General features: G+C 41.6%; 1 protein-coding gene across 5 annotated transcripts in view; it reads left to right on the top strand.

Annotated features, from left to right (window-relative positions):
• DYSF (dysferlin) overlaps window positions 1–19,578 on the top strand; it is a 3,914,743-nt gene that overhangs the window by 2,095,820 nt on the left and 1,799,345 nt on the right. For all 5 annotated transcript variants that reach the window (XM_044064060.1, XM_044064063.1, XM_044064061.1 and 2 more), the window contains one exon: window positions 596–751. In XM_044064060.1, coding sequence (XP_043919995.1) covers window positions 596–751 — 156 coding nt within the window. The remainder of the gene's footprint in view (window positions 1–595; window positions 752–19,578) is intronic.

Below are 19,578 nucleotides of genomic sequence, written 5' to 3'. Positions count from 1 at the left end.
TATATATATATATATATATATATATATATATATATATATATATATATATATGGATTTATGTCAGACTGTTGAGTTCAGAAACTCATAATTCATATGGTCAAGACCATGTGTTCTAGTTTTCAAAAACTCAAACAAAACAAAACAACCAAAAAAACAACCAATAAGTGAGAGGTTAGCATAATGATTTAGGTGTTTACATAAGAGTACCTTTCAGGCATAAGGTGTGAGGTTTGATTCTCCCATGGGGTAATTTGCTAGGCTTGAAATGACCCATAAGGGCAGTTAGCTTAGTATTAATCTATAAACAAAATTTTTGCAGAGGCAAGCCCCCCTGCACCCATTACACCCCCTGCAAATTATATATACTAACTCCAAGATTGCACTGCAGTGGGGTAAATGGTAGATTTCCCAGTCCCCACTGTACTGCAGTCTCCATACAAATGCTTAGAGCTTTCAGAAAATCAAACATATATTCTCGATAATATGAATTATCGAGTTTCCAAAACCTCAGTAATTTTCTGGTCAAGCATGACTTTGAAAACCACTTGTGGCATACTTGCAGTGTTTTTACATATCTATTTTTTTCTTCTTTTAGCCCCAAAACAGTTTGCCTGATGTTGTGATCTGGCTGCTTCGAGGAGACAGACGAGTGGCATACTACCGATTGCCAGCCCATGAAGTACTGTACTCAAGAAATGGCGACAACTGCTGTGGCAGGATGTGTGGGAAACTGCAGACCATTTTCCTCAAGGTATAGAGCATTTTTTATAAAATCCTGCAGTTGAGTATTTTAAGGTAATATAGAAGCCACATTTTGATATCTTAGTGTTCTTCCCTGTGTCTGACCTTGTGGTTTTTAAATTACCATGTTGACCAGGGCAAAAGATCAGGACATGACTTAATGTACCAGTTCTGCTTTCTGTTTGTCTTGGAAATCATAGTCATCCACAACATGACAAATATTTCTTAGATTACAGCGTTGACTACATTCTGACCTGCCATTCATGTATTTCTTACTTGAATTAAGTAATTCATATAGTTGCAGAACTTTCATTTTGTTATAATGGGACATGCAGAAGCACATATAAAGTGTATGTTAATGGTACTTCTGTCTGCATTAAAAGAAAACATACTTCTCAGTATATATGTAACATTTTAAACAACGTCTGTACCTGTAAAAAGCAAACTTGTACAATTGATGGTGCTGTTTACGAATATTTATTCTGAAATTCAAGTATCAAAATGTAAAATATTTCCTGAGCTTCATTTACAAATTTCAGTGTACACTTTTGGCTTTAGCATTTCTCAAAATGTTGTTTTTGGTCTGTTATTATGGTACTGCCTTATGAAAATAATAAATAAAAGTTAAGGCCAGTTGTTAATATCTTTGGTGGAGGAGGGGGTCACAATCTTCAAATGTAAAATTAGCAAACAAGTAAAAATAACAGAATGTTTGAGCCTATTTCTAAAAATATGTGGCTCTCATGTTCACGAATTGCCCTTAAGAAATACCAGAACTGTATTTTGGAGTCATAATCTGGCCCAGTGCATCAAAAAGGTAAAACTCTGATTGCAATCCATGAATCTTGTGTTTGATTAGTGGCCCTGGTGCGGGGAAGGCATGGGAAAAACTGAACTGTGCCTGTTCATCACTCCTATGGAAGGAATGGTGGAGTTGTCTGGAGGCATGCAGTATGTAGTGATTTCTCTTACAGAGACCAGGAAAAACCTGTGTGCAGCACCTGCAGTGAGTGGGTGGTATGTTTGCAGGCTTATGTTACTTGAATCAGTATGATAGACAGTCCTGAACCACATTGATTGCAAATTTCCTTCATGTATGCCTAGTGGACACATGTGGGGAGTTAGGGCCTAGAGTACAAATTCCCAAACTGCTGCACATGAAGATATCACTCTTGGTTCTTGGACGTCCTAAAACTGATTTTTTTGTCACTGCATTTCTGAGGAAGGGGACACCATCTATCCATCCATTCATCCATCCATCCAGCCAACTAACAATCTATTTTCTAAACCATTCCCTGTTGGAAGTTACAAGGTAGTATGGTGAGTAGAGTAGATGAGGCTTCCCTGTCTCCAGAAACAGTATCCAGTTCATCCTGCATGATAAACAGATATTCCCAGGCAAGCTAAGAGGGAAAATCCCATCAAACTGTACCGAATCTACCCTGGGCCTTATGTTCCTGGGCTGGCCCTGGTATGCCTCCTACGAGAGGCGTACCAGGAGGCATACGCCTCCTGCGAAAGGCACCCGGGTGGCATCCATGCGAGATGCCCAGATCACCTCATGTGCATCCTTTCAAGATGGAAGAGTAGAGGCCTTAATCAAAGCTTGTTTTTGTTTGTGGGACTCCTCACTCCATCTTGGACAATGAGCTCAACTATCCTGTGAATGAAGCTAATTGATGAATTGTCCTCTTTGCCATTATCCAAGGCAAATGACTGTAAGTAAGGATGGGGACATGGCTTGACCTGTAAAATGAGCTTCGTACTATGACTCAGCTCCTATTTTGTCTCTCTGTCTTGTACCATGCATGTATCGCTGCCTGTTCTACAGCCATCTGCTACTCATTTCCCTAACCCCATCTACCTTCACTTGTAAACAAGATACTTAAACTCCTCCCCCTGAAGTGACTGCTTCCACCTCACCTGCAGATGGCAGTCTACACAACCTCTGATTAAAGGGTACTAATTTGCATCCCAGGTGATTCACATTCAACAAAAATTGCTCTAGTGCCCTTGTGTATCTCACAATGTATATGGGAATTACTTCCAGCAGTATAGTGTCCCAGACTTACTGCTGCAGACCATTCTGACCATGTATTATCTCTATTCTGACATTAGGTCATACACTTTCAGAATGGACATAGTAATCTGCCAGTAGAGGATCACATTTAGAGACATAAGGTATCATATTTTCTTGTTTGCAGATGATGTTCTCTTAGCATTAAATGATTTAGCTCTCAAGCATACAGTATACATATATATCAAACTTCAAAATCTGAAAGCTGAAGACAGTGAAGGAATGGATCAGCAAATGTTTTCCCAGGGAAAACATTCACTGGGCCGTTCTCCGGGCTTTGCTGTTTTCTCCACTATGGTGCGATCTCGGAGTTGGTATATTTAAGTTGGGGGGTGTGGGAAAAAATTTGCTGATCTGTTCCTTCGTTGTTTTCAGCTTTTGGACTTTGAAGTTCGATATATCAGCGGTCGCTATTTTTAGCGTTCGCTGATGTGATATAAACACGAAAAGTATAGAGAAGGTCAGTAGGAGTTGCATTGTGTCTTTGTGGGCTTAGAGAAGGCATTTGACAGGGTACCTGGAGAGGAGTTGTGGTATTATATGAGGACGTCGGGGAGTGGCAGAGAAGTATGGAAGAGTGGTACAGGTAGTGTGACAGTGGTGAGGTCTGCGGTAGAAGTGATGGATGTGATCAAGGTGGAGGTGGGATTACATCAGCTCTGAGCCCTTTCTTATTTGCAATGGTGATGGACAGGTTGACAGACGAGATCAGATAGGAGTTCCCATGGACTATGATGTTTGCGGATGACATTGTGATCTGTAGTGAGAGTAGGGAACAGGTTGAGGAGACCTTGGAGAGGTGGAGATATGCTCTAGAGAGAAGAGGAATGAAGGTCAGCAGGATTAAGACAGAATATGTGTGTGTTAATGACAGGGAGGATAGACAAATGGTGGGGATGCAGGGAGTAGAGTTGGCAAAGTTGGATGAGTTTAAATACTTGGGATCAACAGTTCAGAGTAATGATGAGTGTGGAAGACAGGTGAAGAAGAGAATACAGGCAGGGTGGAGTGGGTGGAGAAGAGTGTCAGGAGTGATTTGTGATAGACGGGTACCATTAAGAGTGAAATGGAAGATCTACAAGAGGGTAGTGAGACCGCTAATTTATATGGGTTGCAGACAGTGGCATTGACAAAAAGACAGGAGTCAGAGCTGGAGGTGGCAGAGTTAAAGATGTTAAGATTTGTACTGAGTGTGATGAGGATGGACAGGATTAGGAATCAGTATATTAGAGGGTCGGCTCAGTTTGGACAGTATGGAGACAGAGCATGAGAGACGAGATTGCGCTGGCTTGGATATGTGCTGAGGAGGGATGCTGGGTATACTGGGAGAAGGATGCTAAGGGTGGAGCTGCCAGGTAAGGGGAAAAGAGGAAGACCTTAGATAAGGTTCATGGATGTGGTGAGCGAGGACATGCAGGTGGTTGGTGTGACAGAGCAAGATGCAGAGGACAGGAAGGAATAGAAACAAATGATCCGTTCTGGCAACCCCTAATGGGAACAGCCAAAAGAAGAAGAAGATAAAAAAAAAGTTAAAATTAGTCTTCAAAATTCCTTAGAAATCTTTTCTACCAACATTCAGAAACATTTTTAACATAGGCTGTTTACATCTATTAGAACTTCTTCAGGTTTGTGTGTCAAGTGGGAAAAGAAACTAAAAATTAAATATTAAATTACAATACATAACACTGCATTTTGTTGGGCTAAAAACAATACATATTATTTAAAAACATGCAGTACAAAAAACAAATCCTAAATAAAAATCTGTCACACTCTTGAGAATATATACATGTAAATAAGTCTGTTCATCTCAAATTATAAATCTGTTAAAGAATTTAAAAGTAAAATACACTCAGAAATCTATCAAAAACTATATGAAAAAATATGAAAAAATATATGAGAAATCTAGCAGAAAAACAGTTGCTCATACTCACAGCAGTGATATTCTCTCAGGTCTGCAAACCCTAGGAAAAATGTCTAAACAGGACACTTTTAAAATTTATGAATGTTACAATGTTGGAGCCAATATCACATGTAGTACATCTGTCCCAATAGTCAATATGTGTCTAGTTAAGCTCACACACTGCATTAAAAAGTTGCAACCTAAAATGCCTAAACTGTCATGAAAAATCATGCATGTGATATACAGAATCTAGCTCTGGTGTTTGTTAAACCAAAAGAAAAAAAAAGCATTTACAAAGTTAATAGTTAAAATTGTTAATAATTGCAAATAAATAAAGTTCACACCTTCACTCTTGAAAACAATGGGGTTAGCTCTAGTATACTTTTCAGTGAGCAATAATAGCTTAGTCCAGGCTTCCTAAAAGAGTTCAGCCTTAGTTGCCACATAAGTTCTTGTTTTTCTAAAGTGTTTGTCTCCTTCCAATTCAGTGAGGTGATGTGATAAAGTATTTGAAATTTAAACCCAGAGTGTCTTCTGTGGAGTTAAAGGTGTCTGGCCAGGGCATTGTTTCTACATTTAGAATGGATCATAGATCGATGACCCAAAATTCTTTGTTTCAGTTTATTAATAGTCTTTCCTACATAAAATGTATCACATCCATTGCAACTCCCCCTGTAAACTACTTATGCAGAGTTGCAGTCTCCTCCTGCATTATTTAAATATGGGCAGTAAAAAGAGTCTCCCTCTTGAATGTAGTCACAAAATGCACAATTTGTTTCACATTTTTTTGTGTTCCTTTCATGTGGTTTAGGTTTTCCTTCTACAAAGCTCCTAATATTTCTAGCCTTCCTATATACAAAAGTCAGGCTTTACCCAAAATGTCTACAAGATAAGGGCTTTCTGTTATTATGGGCAGTTCTCCTTGATAATTTTCTTGATACAATGAAAATTCATGGTACATGTCTGTATGCAGCTATCTTTTGATTTATTGTCCACAGGTTTCAGTTGGTTTAGTGTGGGAGCATTGGTATTTTTAAGCTTGATGATTGGTTCAGAAATGTTTCTTAACATTTGGTTCTCATACCCCCTTACTAAGAAATCATTTTTCAAATCGTTATGGTTTCTTAGAAAAGATTCTATCTTTCTGGATATTCTAGCTAACATATATCCCTGGGAGTTAACCACATTATGTTTTATCTTGGTGGGATGCAGACTTTTACTGTGGAGTAAGAAATTCACTCTCATCATTTTTTGGTAAAGATCAGGTGTTCTTTGTGTTTCACTGTTGCAGTCATCACATTTGGGTTATCCCTGCCAGGGTAGCTAGCTCTCGGCCGGCCTGAATACCAGAGACAGTATTTCTGCGTCGGTTGCTGTCGCTTGAGGACTGACGTCAGGTCGTCAGTGGTATAAAGGAAGGCATCCGATACCATTACATCAGTCTTTCTTGCCATGGAGCCTGAAGCAGAAGCAGTTCATACGAGTGCCAGTCGGCCGCTACCTGAGTTTCATTTTCTAATTGAAGTTGAAGTCTTCGAAAGCTAAGTGCCCCGTTGGGGATCCTTTTTTCTTGCACTAACAGATGTCAGAAAAAGTTAATAATTGTCTTGCCTGTGGAAAGCAAATACCACACCGGGACTTCCACTCTTACTGCGTCACTTGTCTAGGCCCAGACCACAGCGTCCCTCGTTGTCACTTCTGTGCTTTAACACCAGAACTATTTGTTGTCTGGCCCTTATTGTAGCCAGATATTTCTGTTTACAGTTCTCAAATTCTGATATGGTTTGTAAGCCATCTGACAGCAGATTTTCCAAGAAAACATAAAGATAAAGACAGAGACAGACCGCACAGGACCAAACCTTCTGACAATGCTTCCGTTAAGCTGGTCGCCAGTCCTCCGGAACTCAGTGAGGCGCTTTCGTAGCCCCTGATGCCTGCTTCAGTTAATTCACAGGCCACTACCAAGACCCTTTCGGAGTCCGGTATGCCGCAGAACTCTTCTTTGTCTAAGGATCCTGTGGTCGTCTCTACCTTGGATGGGCCCAGAGCTGCTGTGCAGGCACCGGCTTCCGAGGAAGTCCTTCCAACACTGGATCCCGACATAAACCGATGCCTGCCTTCTTTCATGGCTACCGTTCTTTCGAAAACAACTGAGTTCCTTAGGCCCAGGGGTTGAACCACACCCAAGAAACCGACTACCCATTCTCAGGTGCCTGCTCCCTTGCCTCAGTCTCAAATGCTTAAAATGGCAGAAGACCTTATCATGCTGGTTAGGGGAAGTCAAGCCACTCCCTCAAAAAAGAAAAGAGATCTGTCTCTAGCAGTTTTGTCTGAACAAGAGTCAGATGAATCCAATGCATCTGACTATGAAGACATGCAGCCCCTCTCCACATATGAGGATTCTGATGCAGAGGAATCCATTCCTTCAGCCTCTTCCCCAGAGGATTTTTTCTTTGGGGAAACCCTGCATACCTTAAGGGAACATTTCCAATGGGAGAGTCAAAACTACCCACAGTCTAAAAAGAGACTCAGAGAGTTCCTGGACCTTCCACAACACAGGCTCTTAGCCATCCCCCCAGTTCTAGATGTGGTGGATGATGTCTTCTTTGAATCTAGCTTGACTCCAGATGCCCTCCCTCCTGCTCCCAGAAAACCAGACAGGTACTACAGAGTCCCTGACTCACACAAATATCTTTTTAAAAATCCAACAGCTGACCCTGAGGTCATTACTCAAGGCCCAAAAGGGATTAAAACTACTTCAGCTAAGAATCCCACCCCCTCAGACAGGGATTCCTGAGCACTGGATAGATGGGGTAAAAAAAGTATCCACCTCAGCTACTCTTGCTATCAGGGCACGAAATTGTCAGTTCCATATGTTTAAGTATCAGCAACATACCTTGGAACTCCTTAAACAAAAAATGTCCTCCTTTCCTGCATGGGCAGAATCTAAAGATTTATAGGACTTTATGCATTCTGCTGGTCAAGTAACTAAACACAGTTTGCACTGTGGTATTGAAGCCCTAGAAGCTTCTTGCAGGGCAGCAGTCACCAGATGTGTCATTAGAAGACATGAATGCCCTAAGAAACAATCCCTGCCAGACCATGTCATATCAAAATTGTTGGATGCACCCTTGCACAAAGATAACTTATTTGGCACTAAGGCAGAAGAGGTCTTAAAAAAGATGGAAGAAAAAGCAAAATCTATGCAGACTGTTAAAGATTTCTTACAGGTCCAGCCCCCTAGGTTCAGCAGGCATTTTCCGTCCAAACACTGGTCCTTTCCTGCTCCGAGTAGACAAGGCCAGCCTAAGCCCCCCCAGACAGCAACCCCAGGGGTTGCAGAGATCTAAGCAGTGGACTTCCTCCACTTCAAAACCAGGGAGTTCTAAGCCACCCCCTTATGGTAAGAACTCACAATGATTCACCCCCTCCCGACCTCGCCTCTGCCCACCTTCACATACCCCTAGGAGGAAAACTGTCCTTTCACTCAAGCACCTGGGCCACCATTACCAAGGACTAATGGGTTCTGAACATTGTGTCTTAGGGGTACAAGTTCTCCTTCCACACCCTTCCAGCCCAAAAAGAGTTCCCAGATCTACCACCAAATCAGTGGGCAGAGGCTCAAAATCAAATCTATTCCTTGCTCTCCTTGGGGGCAGTAGAGCACATTCCTGCAGAGCAGATAGGCCAAGGCTTCTACTCCAGACTTTTTCTGGTGCCAAGAAAAGAGGGCACCTGGCACCCCATCCTCAATCTATCTATTCTAAACACCTTTCTGTTGATCCCAAAATTCAAAATGCTCACCCTCCAGCAGCTGCTACCCATGCTCTCCAAGGACGCCTGGCTAGCCACCCTGGACCTAAAAGAGGCCTACTTCCACATTCCTACGAGGGAGTCCTGCAGAAAATATCTCAGCTTCAGGGCAGGATCTCAAAACTTTCAGTTCTCTGTGTTTCCTTTGGCTTATCTACTGCTCCCAGAGTTTTCACAAAATGTCTGGCTCTGGCCATTGCCTTTTGTAGACAAAGAAATATTCAGATTTACACCTACTTAGATGACTGCCTTATTCAGGCAGACAGCCAGGAAAAGCTGCTCATGACCTGGCCTTTGTAATGGACCTACTAACCTCCCTAGGGTACACAATCAATGAAAAGAAATCCAAACAGGTACCCACCAAAAGGATAATCTTCCTGGAGCATGTCTGGACACAGCATCCCAGATGGCATGCCTTAAAACTAGAAAAACACATTTTCCTATCAACTTACTTCTCTCAACTGGCCACCAGGCCCCAGCTTTCTGCAAGGAAAATCCTGCAAGCCCTGGGGTTCATGGCCTCTTGCATACTCCTCATTCCATATGTCAGACTGCATGTGAGGAAACTTCAATGGTACCTAAAGAGACTTTGGTGTCAACACTCTCAAGATCTGGAAACTCATCTGCATATTATTCCTTTCCTGAGGAAGGAATTTCTTTAGTGGGCAACAGCCTGCAACCACAACAAGGGACTGTCCTTCTCCCCACACCCCACCTCCCCAACCCTCACTACAGATGCATCAGACTAAGCTTGGGGTGCGTACCTGGAAAGCAGGTGCATACAGGCCCAATGGAACCCCCAGCAACTCCCCCTGCACATCAGTCACAAAGAGATGATAGCTGTGCAGCAGGCTTTGATAGCTTTCAAACCCCTTCTCTCTCCAGGGGATCTCCTGATCAAAACAGACAACACCACTGGGATGTGGTACATCAACAAGCAGGGAGGGACTCACTCCTACCTGCTGTGCAGGATGGTCATGACCCTTTGGTTCACAGCCTCTTCCATGCAAATACACCTGTTAGCACAATACCTGCCAGGCTCTCTCAACTCCCTGGCAGACAAATTAAGCAGAAAGCTCTTGGACCCCCATGAGAGGCAAATCAACAGAAACACCTTCTAACTAATAACTCAGAAATGGGGAACCCCAGAGGTCGACCTCTTTGCCTCCCACACCAACCCATCACCTCAGCAAATTCTGCAGCAGGGAGCATCACCGCATGGCTTGGAAACTGGATGCCCTGTCCTTTCCCTTGGTAATCCTCTTGGTCTATGCCTTTCCTCCCCTACCTCTCATTCCCAGGGTACTGATCAAAATAAGGGAGGAAAAACCAAGGACCATTCTCATAGCTTCAGACTGGCCCAGACAGCACTGGTACCTCTTGCTGCGCAGCCTGTCTCCACTGCCTCCATGGAATCTTCCTCAGATTCCAAACCTCCTAACCCAGAGGGAAGGGAAATTCATGAACCCCCAATTGCAGACACTCAGTTTGGCAGCTTGGCTTATACCCTAATCCCTGACCAATCTGCCCTCCTCAGTAAACAGATTCTGGATGTTATCCGAGAGGCCAGACACCATAGCACCAGAAAGTCTTATGCAGATAAATGGAAAAGGTCCTGCACCTGGATCCAGGCTAAGGGGGCCAATACATCACAGCCCTCCATCCCTCTCATCCTGGATTACTTAGCTGACCTACTACACAGTGGTCTCTCCTTCTCCTCTATACAAATTCATGCCTCTGCTATCTCTGCTCATTTTCCCACTGAGCAGCCTCTTTTTTCACACCCTCTGATTAAACAGTTCCTCAGAGGAGCTAGCAACTTGAGGCCCCCCAGAAGGGCACCAACACCAGCTTGGGATTGGGATCTTAACTTTGTCTTGGAAAAGCTCACCCTTCCCACTTTCGAACTAGCTTCTTCTGCAGAGCTAAAATTTCTCTCCTGGAAGACAGCCTTCCTCCTGGCCATCACTGCTGCCAGAAGATTCTCTGAGCTGCAAGCATTCGTGGCTGTGGAACCCTTCATCATCTTCCATGCAGACAGAGTTTCCCTCTGAACTAATCCATCCTTCATGCCCAAGGTGAGGTCCAGTGTGGCTCTCAACCAATCCATCCATTTAACCACCTTCTTTCCTAACCCCCAAAACAAGGGGGAAAGGATTCTGCACTCTCTAGATGTGCATAGACAGCTCAGATACTATCTGAACAGGACTAAACCCTTCAGAAAGTCTGATCAATTGCTGGTTAGCTTTGCTTCAGGGGCAGAAGGCAAAGCCATCTCCAAGCAAACCATTTCCAAATGGATAGCACACTGCATCCATTTCTGCTACAAACAGCATGGCAAGACTCCCCCAAGGGGGTCAGGACACACTCCACCAGAGCAGCCTCCACCTCTGCAGCGTTCCTCAGAGGAGTCCCCACCAGGGACATCCTGGAGGCTGCCACCTGTACATCTGTTCACACTTTTACCAAGCATTACCATCTGCCTCTCTTCTACAAAACCAGGGCAGGATTTGCCTCTGCAGTCTTGCAGGGCATGCTAGCCAGCCCCTAGCTTACTAGACTGCCTCCACCCATTTCCTCAGCTTTGGGAATCTACCCAAATGTGATGACTGCAACAGTGAAACACGAAGAACATAGTACAGTTTTGTACACTTACCATAAATGTAGATGTTCAAGTGTATTCACTGTTGCAGTCCTGGTTTACCTCCCTCCATCTCCCTTTCTTCTCATTCTCCTTGTATTACCTTTCTAACTTGTTGTTCTCCTTTCCATACAAGGGACTTATTGGTATTTATTTTCCACTGGTGGGGTTCTACCACCAGAGCCTGGCCTCCTACTTTGGGGGCTCCTGACAGGTTAGGGCAAGAAAAACTGATGTAATGGCATTGGATGCCTTCCTTTATACCACTGATGACCTGACATCAGTCCTCAAGTGACAGCAACCAATGCAGAAATACTAAGTCTCTGGTATTCAGGCCGGCCGAGGGCTATCCTGGCAGGGATAACCCAAATGTGATGACTGCAACAATGAATACACTCAAACATCTACATTTATGGTAAGTGTACACAACTGTACTGTGTTAATGTACTTGGAAGTTATCATGTCTAAGAATGTGGCTGAGCTGGAGCTGTGAGAGGAGGTGAAATGCAGGAAGGTAGTTAGACTGAGGTACCTGATAAACTGTTTTAGCTGTAAAGTGTCACCTTTCCATACAATAAAAATATAATCAATGAAACAAAGATAACATGAGATGTGCTACATGAAATTTCTGTTGGTGAATACAAATTCTTCTCCCACTTGCCCAGGGCTATGTTGTCTAAGCTGGGAGCCATCGCCTCCCCCATAGTTATTCCAGTCTTTTCGTTGTAATGTTTTCCATTGTAGGTAAAGAAGTTAAAATCCAGTACCAAATTAATGAGCTTACTTAACTTTTCTAGCTGTGCTTGTGTACCATTATGATGACTTTTAAAAGAATCCACAGCTGCTTCTATGCGGTAATTGTGAGGAAGCACAGTATATATAAAGACTCTGCATTGATTATTAGCAAGATACTGTCAGCTTCAACGATAATGTTTCTTCTTTTTTTCTCAAAAACTCCATTGGATCTTTATATATGATCTGTTTTTCTTCACTGGGGGTTTCAAGTAAGTAATCTAGGTATATGGTCGGTGCTTCTGTAAGGGATCCACCGCTTGTCACCACTGGCCTGTATGGTGGAGTTGAGGTTTCGGTATTCCAACAAACTTAGGCAAAAGGGGGCATTGGGTCCATAACTAATCATACAGATTCTCTGTAATCAGACCTTCTTCATATGCATAAGGTTGGTATTCCAATCACCATATGCTCTCTTTATGCCATCAAAAGTATTATTCTCATAAAAAATTAATGTCATTCAACATGTCTTCTATTCTCAGATTGTAGTTTATAATATCAGTTACTAATATCCTCCCACCCTTGTCAGCCTTCATTATGAGCCTAGACTTATCACACCCCAGTTCAATTAATGCTTTTCTCTCTTCATGTGGGAGGTTAAAATACTTTTTCTTTGGTGGTTTCTGTAGCAATTTTCTAATGTCTGTTTCACATTCTACTTTGAATGCATTTGGTGCAAGGGAGGGCAGTAGCTGCTGGGTCTCTTTTATCGTCTCACCAATGGATTTATTTTCACAATTCTTAGGCTTGCGTGGAATTGAACTTTCAAACTGAGTTTTCTCACATAACTATTGAGGTCTATAAGTACCTGGGCTGCATCACTTCTGCAATTGGGTACAAAGGAAAGCCCTTTAGAAAGTACATTTCTTTCATTGTCAGACATTTCTTTTTTGGAGTAGTTCCAAATTAACAGATAAGTTAGTACTGTGGCTGGTTCCTCAGTTTGACCCTGGGACCTGGGCTGTAGTTGGAATTGCCCACATACCTCATTTTCCTCATCTCAGTCCACTGTTTGGTCCTCCTGTTGCCTTGGGGGTTCCTGGATGGAGTTTGGGAGTGCTAAAATTCCTCTTGTGCCCTCTGGAACCTCAGTGGATTGTAGTAGTATTCATCATTGTGGCTCTGGTAAGAGGGTCTGTGGTAAGAGGGATTGCTCTGGGGCTCTGTCGTTAGTCTTGGTAGTGGCACTGGTGTGGGTTCTGCTACTGGTATGGTGGTTGGTGTCTATTCTGCTGAAGAAGTTCTTTCTGATGACATGGGTCTCAGTAGTGGTGCTGCTGCAGTTTGTGGTAGCTGAATTGTCTGTGGTCTTGGTTGTCCTATTAGTTCTGCCATTCTTCCATTAGATCCCTCTGGTGATTCTGGTCCATTCTGTGGCTCTGGTCCATGTTCTGATCCAGATCCACTTGTTCCATACTGGGCTTGTGAGATGTGTTGGTGGCCAGGGGTGATTGTGATGTTGGGGGAACTTCCTGTTGTTTTTGTGCAGCACCCCTGTCTGGTTCTGTGTGGTGATCTCCATTGTGAAAATCCTGTTGAGGTCTGCTGCCATGGTTTTTACCACTGTTGCAATTCCTATAATAGTTAGAACCCTTTTTGAAGTCTGCTGCCATGGTGGTAATTCCTTCTATTAGCCCTATTGTAATTCCTACAATAGTTAGAACCCTGTCTGTTGTTGGTTCTCCTGTTTCTATTTTTTTGCCTTGGTAAGCCTCTTGGGGTCCTCCTTGTTCTGCTGATCCCTGTTCATCTTAATGATCTTACATTCCTTTATGGATTGCTGATATCCTTTCACTCTCTCTCTTTTAGAACTTCGAATAGTGCCTCAAGATCATTGTGGTTATTCTCATTCTCAGAAGGTGCTTCCAGTTCTGTGATTAAAGTTTTAGTTACTTCCTGTGCAGTCAAGTTGTTTTTCAGAAGTGGATGAATTGGTTTGTAGCTTGTGTCTTCTATAGTGAATCTTCCATATTTTTCCACATGGGTTTTTTGTTGAGTCTCAAATTCTAGGCAACATTTTCCAATGCAAGATTTTTTGCAAGTAAATATGTTCCCAATAAAGCCCTTTCAGGGGTTTTAACTGCTTCTGTAGTGTTGAGAAAGTCTGTGAATTTACATTGCCTGGGTCAGTTCTTCCTATGCCACTGTTAGTAGCATCCTGAATCAGATTTGTTTCAGTTTCATCCCAGGGTGGTGCCAATAACAAGTCTCTCAACCTGCTGTTTTCCATGATATGAATGGTGTATGGGAAAGCCAATACAGTACAGGGAACCAATGATGGAGAGAAACACTCTGGTCCACAATGTCCCTCCACGCACAACCAAAACAGTGTCCATGGTGTCCCTTGAAGTCTCACAAACCCAGTATGTCAATATACTGGGTCCAAAAACAAATAATGAGGAAACGTTTGTGTGTGGAAGATCTAAGATTCCCTGAAGTTCAGGTACCTAGTAAAAAACATACTGTGAATATCTAAACTGATAACAGGTGGTAGAAATACTTTCTTTAAAAATGTTCAAAGTTGAAATCAGTTTAAATCAACTAATGAAAGTAGGGAAGCTCAAGCTGGTTCAAGTCGACTCTTCGCAGTCACTCTTCATCTCTTTACGACACATCTACCCTAGTAAGCCACTGCCATGCTTTTAAACAGGTATATAAATGAAATGGTGAATTTCTACACTTTATTCTGCTGTGTTTTTCAACTACAATTCAGATCACTTGTTTGTGTGTTTTAATAAAGAAAATTTGACTTGAACCAGCTTTTGCCAGCTTTTGCTTCCCTACTTTCATTTGTTGATGTCTACTTTAGAAAGTTGTAAAGAAAGTATTTCTACCACCTGTTATCAGTTTGGATATTCATAGTGTGGTTTTTATTAGGTGTCTGTACTCTAGGGAATCTTAGATCTTCCACACAGAGATGTTTCCTCATTATTTGTTTTTAGACCCAGTATATTGACGTACTGGGTTTGTGAGACTGAGGGACACAACAGAGACTGTTTCGGTTGTGCACTCTCTAAGCTACACCTACAGCCCTCTCTGAGAATTGAGGATTTTATCCTGTGTACAGAAAGTCTTCTTAGAGTGGGGCACACCAAAGAATGACATGCTTACCACTCAGGAGAATTTTGTCTTTCCATCAGTCTCAGTTCAGCAGGACAAGGATAAGTTGGTTGACAGCATGTTCTCTCTTCCATAGCAGTAAAGTTCCAGTATTGTTTTCCTCCATTCATACTGTTCTTTGACTTATCACAAAATTCCAGATAGACCAGCTCTTATCCTCAGTGCTCTAAGGTGTGTCAGAAGAGTATATCTTCAGGATATACTGCCCATGGCTGTCTAAGAAACTACCCCAGTTCAGACCAAGGAAGTCCTGTCCTTTGTGTGACATCTGGATTCACCCCAGGACCTGGCTGATCCTACAGACCTCATGGTTTTGTAGAACCTCCCGGTGGAATGTCAGATGTGATTAAAGCTACAATTAGGCCTTCTGTTCAACATACATATTTTTCTAACTGGAAGAGGTTCTCCATTTGTATAAGAAGGTGTCCTATGCCTCCTGAGATGGTCAAATTTGCAAGTGACCTTGACTTGTCCCAGACACCTTCAATTCTTGGTTCTCAGTTATTCCATGGTCAAGGTGTGTGTGTCTGTTCTGAGCTTGTGAAAGCCAGATATATGGGACAGAATCAGCTTGTTAAACAGTGCCTTATAGTAGCTCAGCATATTTGTCTGCTTTTGAGACCTGAACTTCATGTTTAACAGACTTAACCATTCCACTTCAAACCAGATATTTTGTTGGCTCTGAAGTCTGTCTCTTTGAAAATACTCTTATTGGTGGGCAATACTTTTTAGCAATAACCCACCAAGAAGTTTAATAACAAAGACAAATGTGGGTTAATCCTGTGATACCCACACCTAGCCATGGGTTATTGCTATTATGCAATGGCATTGTTTAAGAAAGAAATTGCTTACCTTTCTTAAATAACGTCTTTTCTGTAATGACACTGTAGTGTTCCCCCACGGCTTTTGTTGATGTACTATGCTTGGGACTTGCGTTCCCACACTTGAACAGTACATCAGTGCTGTTCAGGAAAAGCAATGGAGGAAAGAGAATCTTTGTTGCTGTTTTTCCCCCTCCCCCTGCCATTATGGGCTTTTAATTTAAGAAACTTCAACAAAGCCCAACATAATGGGGGAAACAAAGATCCAAAAGTAGGGACAGATTTTATTGCTCTTATAAACTTAGAAAGTTACTGGAATAGAAGGTCTTGTGTATAGTGCAGCTTTCTGAAGGATATGAAGCATAAACCTGAAATGCCTGTCATTATTTAATAACTTCAATTTGCAGTGGCTTGCCAGGAAACTACATTATTTATGAGGAAAAGACCAAAAGTATGGGACAAAAATTTGAACATTCTACTAAAATCTGGTGAGTTGAGAGGTACAAGAGTTTGCTGAGATTTTAGGAGAGACAGCAAAGAAATACAAGGAAGATCAGGTACATTTCTGTTAATTTAGTTTTATAGAATGTACATGATTTTGTTCTGCTCTGTCTTGTAAGCATATGCCAGTGGAAAAGTCTGGTGCTCAATAGTACAACGGCCAGACGTTTTTTCTATTGGTATACGCTCGATTTACACCAGGCATGCTGATTGGGCTGTCCAATCAGCATGCATGTGTTTGAATGGCAGCGAGACGTTAATGTATAATTTTGCTTAAATGAAGTCATTGTTCCAGCTTCTTATTTTTAAGGGAAACATATTTAGTCTTTGGCAATGAGTGATTGTCTCTTAAGGCTGACCTACATTTTGTTCTGTAAGTGATGTCAAAACTGTCATTAATATTTCATTGCTTCTATGTTTGGCTATTAAACAAACTTGAAGCCTATGCAAGGCCTTCAAGGTGTCTATCATTTTAACATTGGGTTTAACACCCAATCAGTCATTCACATCTGTCTTAAAGGCAGCAGGTGTGGCCAAGTTCAGAATTTTAATGATAATGAGTTCCACCAAATACCTGCCCAGTTATGGAACCTGTTGTTCAAGATGCTGGTACCTCTTGTGATCTCTGTGAAGCTGTTAATATTTATTGTCTCTGTAAAGTTTATCCCTGTGGTGGTACAAAATGAATTGTGTTTAGTCTTTAAAATAAGAATTGATTTCCTTCTGACCGGTCTGCAATTTATAATGAACAAGGAATGTTTTTTCCAGTCTTTCCTTGTATCTCATTTTCCTAACATTGCAACTTTGCTTTGTACATCTTTGTATTCTTTCCAGTCTGTTGCTCAGAGAGTGACTTCGTACAATAAATGAAGCCCTGTGTTCAGTAATAGGTCTAATTATTTTTATTTTTTATTTATTTGCAGTTGGTTTACCAGGATAGTCCATTGGGCCAAAGTGAACCCGTTTTCAATGGAGTCCTGGGGAGAAAAGCTCCACAACTAAATAGATTACAGTAGAGTAATTCATACTAATTATACAATTTATATTATAATACAAAAGTTTTGACGCAAGAAAACAATTTCAAGTAGTACAGCAAAAACAAGAATGATAATTAATGATTTATAGATAGGTAGTAGTACCTTAAAATTCTACTGCAGATGGTCCTAATCACAAGTTTAAGTTTAAAATAGCATTTCCTAACCACTTCCAGGTTGTGAGCCTTAAAGCAGTACTTATTATCAATGGCCGTTTTCCAAAATGGTATCAAGTGCCTTGATTTTCGTTGCCAAAGTGAACAGTTTTAGATTTTTTAGCATTTAATTCCATGTGGAAGGTATTAAACTAGACATGTAAACCGTTAACCTTTGCAAGTTAAGCTGGTCTAGTACATGAGTGACCAATAAATCCACTTTTATGTCATCACCAAATTTGCTGAGTCCAGTTTCTCTGGATAGAATAGAGTCAGGCATGAAAACAAAACAGGTCCCAGAATAGACTTTTGTGGAATTCCTGCTCTAATACTTCTGAATTTAGAGTGACATTCTCCAACTTTAGCACATTCTCTATTACTTAGCTAATTTGTTATGCACCTACCAGTTTAACCATTTACTTGGTGCCTAGCCAGTAGCCTCAAGATTTTACCATTAAGAACCATATAAAAAGTCTTCGCTATTACAGGATATATGACATCAAGAGGGAAACTTGTAGCCAAAACATCCCAAACCTGTTGGTTACAGTTAAGTAGGTTAGTAAGACACAAGTGGTTCTCAGTGAAGCAATGTTGGTTAGTAACAATTCCAACTGATACGTTCTGTAGAAATATTTTTTTAGAACCCTCTCAAAACATTTAATTATGCATGTAAGACTTATTGATCTATAGTTGTTTAATTAGACTGCCCCCCTCCTTCCATGGATAGGAAAAGTTTCCCTCCATACATCTGGAATAAAACCATTCTCTAAGGAATTTTGAAACAAAAACATCACATATGCTTTCAAACTGGCCAGAAAATGAACCTGAAGACCATCAGGCCTGGTGGCTGTTGTGGGTTTTATAACTCTCAATGCTTTATTAAGGACAGTGGCTATTATTTCAAGACAGGGGTCAGCTTCCATGAAAACATATATCAAATACATATTCCAGTTTCAGCACAGTAGGGCAAGTAGTTAGTAAACCTATCCAGAAATAATGTGACCAAAAGTACTGGCTCCATGATAGGGCTGCCATTGACAAGGATGGTTATGGCTCTCTGTTCTTCCTTTTTGAACTGCCTTATATGTTTGAAGAAAGCGTTTCTATCAGTACAGACAGCAAGATTTTTCTCTTAGGTAGTACAAGATAAACAAAGGAGCTTCTTGAAGATTTTATTCACTGAGTGATACCTATGTTGTAATACCTCATTTGGTCTACGTTTGAAAGCCCGGCAGAGATGATTTTTCCTTCTCCTGGCTTTTTCAAGCAGTTTTTTGCACTATTGATAATTCAGGCTTCCCAGTTATTGGAAGTCTCAAATTATCCAACAGTATCCAAAAGTATCAGCAGCCAGGCTCCCCTCGCAACTGTACTACTTTACTTCTTTTAACAAGCTCATTTGCCTTGTTGTTTTGTTTCTGGTGCCAGACCTTAAGGAGAAGGAAGTCTCTACAGATATCTCAGTTTTTTCTTGAAGAGAGTGCTTGATTTTAGGAAAGCCAAATAGCTGTTTGTTTCATTTGCTTCAATGAGAGAGGAGGTGGCACTGGCAGTATAAAGACTGTGTAAGGGATTGCTAGCTGCATAGTGTTTACCATCGGTGATGAATCACCTTTTGATGTTAGGCATGACAGCTCCCAGTGCTTGCTTCAGACACATCCTCATCATGGGCAGCTGTGCTGTGGCTCCTTAGTCATCCATTCATACCTTCAGTGAGTGCCCAGCAGTAGAACTTGTGGTACTTCAGCGCACAAGATTTCACTTTCTGAGCTTTTGCTCATTCTTCAGCTATGGCCTCCAGAAAGATATAAATTTCACTGCTTGGGATTTTTTTCCCAACAGCTACTTACTAAAGGAGGTCTCCAAAATTTCTTATGATAGAAATGTGCTTACCATATCAGTTGATGCACGAGACTGCCTTCTGTGTTGGTATTTATTACTGTTTTACCATTCAGCTGTGTCTGAACCACTTTCCATCTTGTT

The sequence above is a fragment of the Protopterus annectens genome, chromosome 2.part2, assembly GCF_019279795.1.
Source record: "Protopterus annectens isolate FY-2018-M chromosome 2.part2, PAN1.0, whole genome shotgun sequence".
NCBI lineage: Eukaryota > Metazoa > Chordata > Ceratodontiformes > Protopteridae > Protopterus > Protopterus annectens.
The sequence above is the reverse complement of the archived record's forward strand: the minus strand, read 5'-3'. Positions and strand labels throughout refer to the sequence as shown.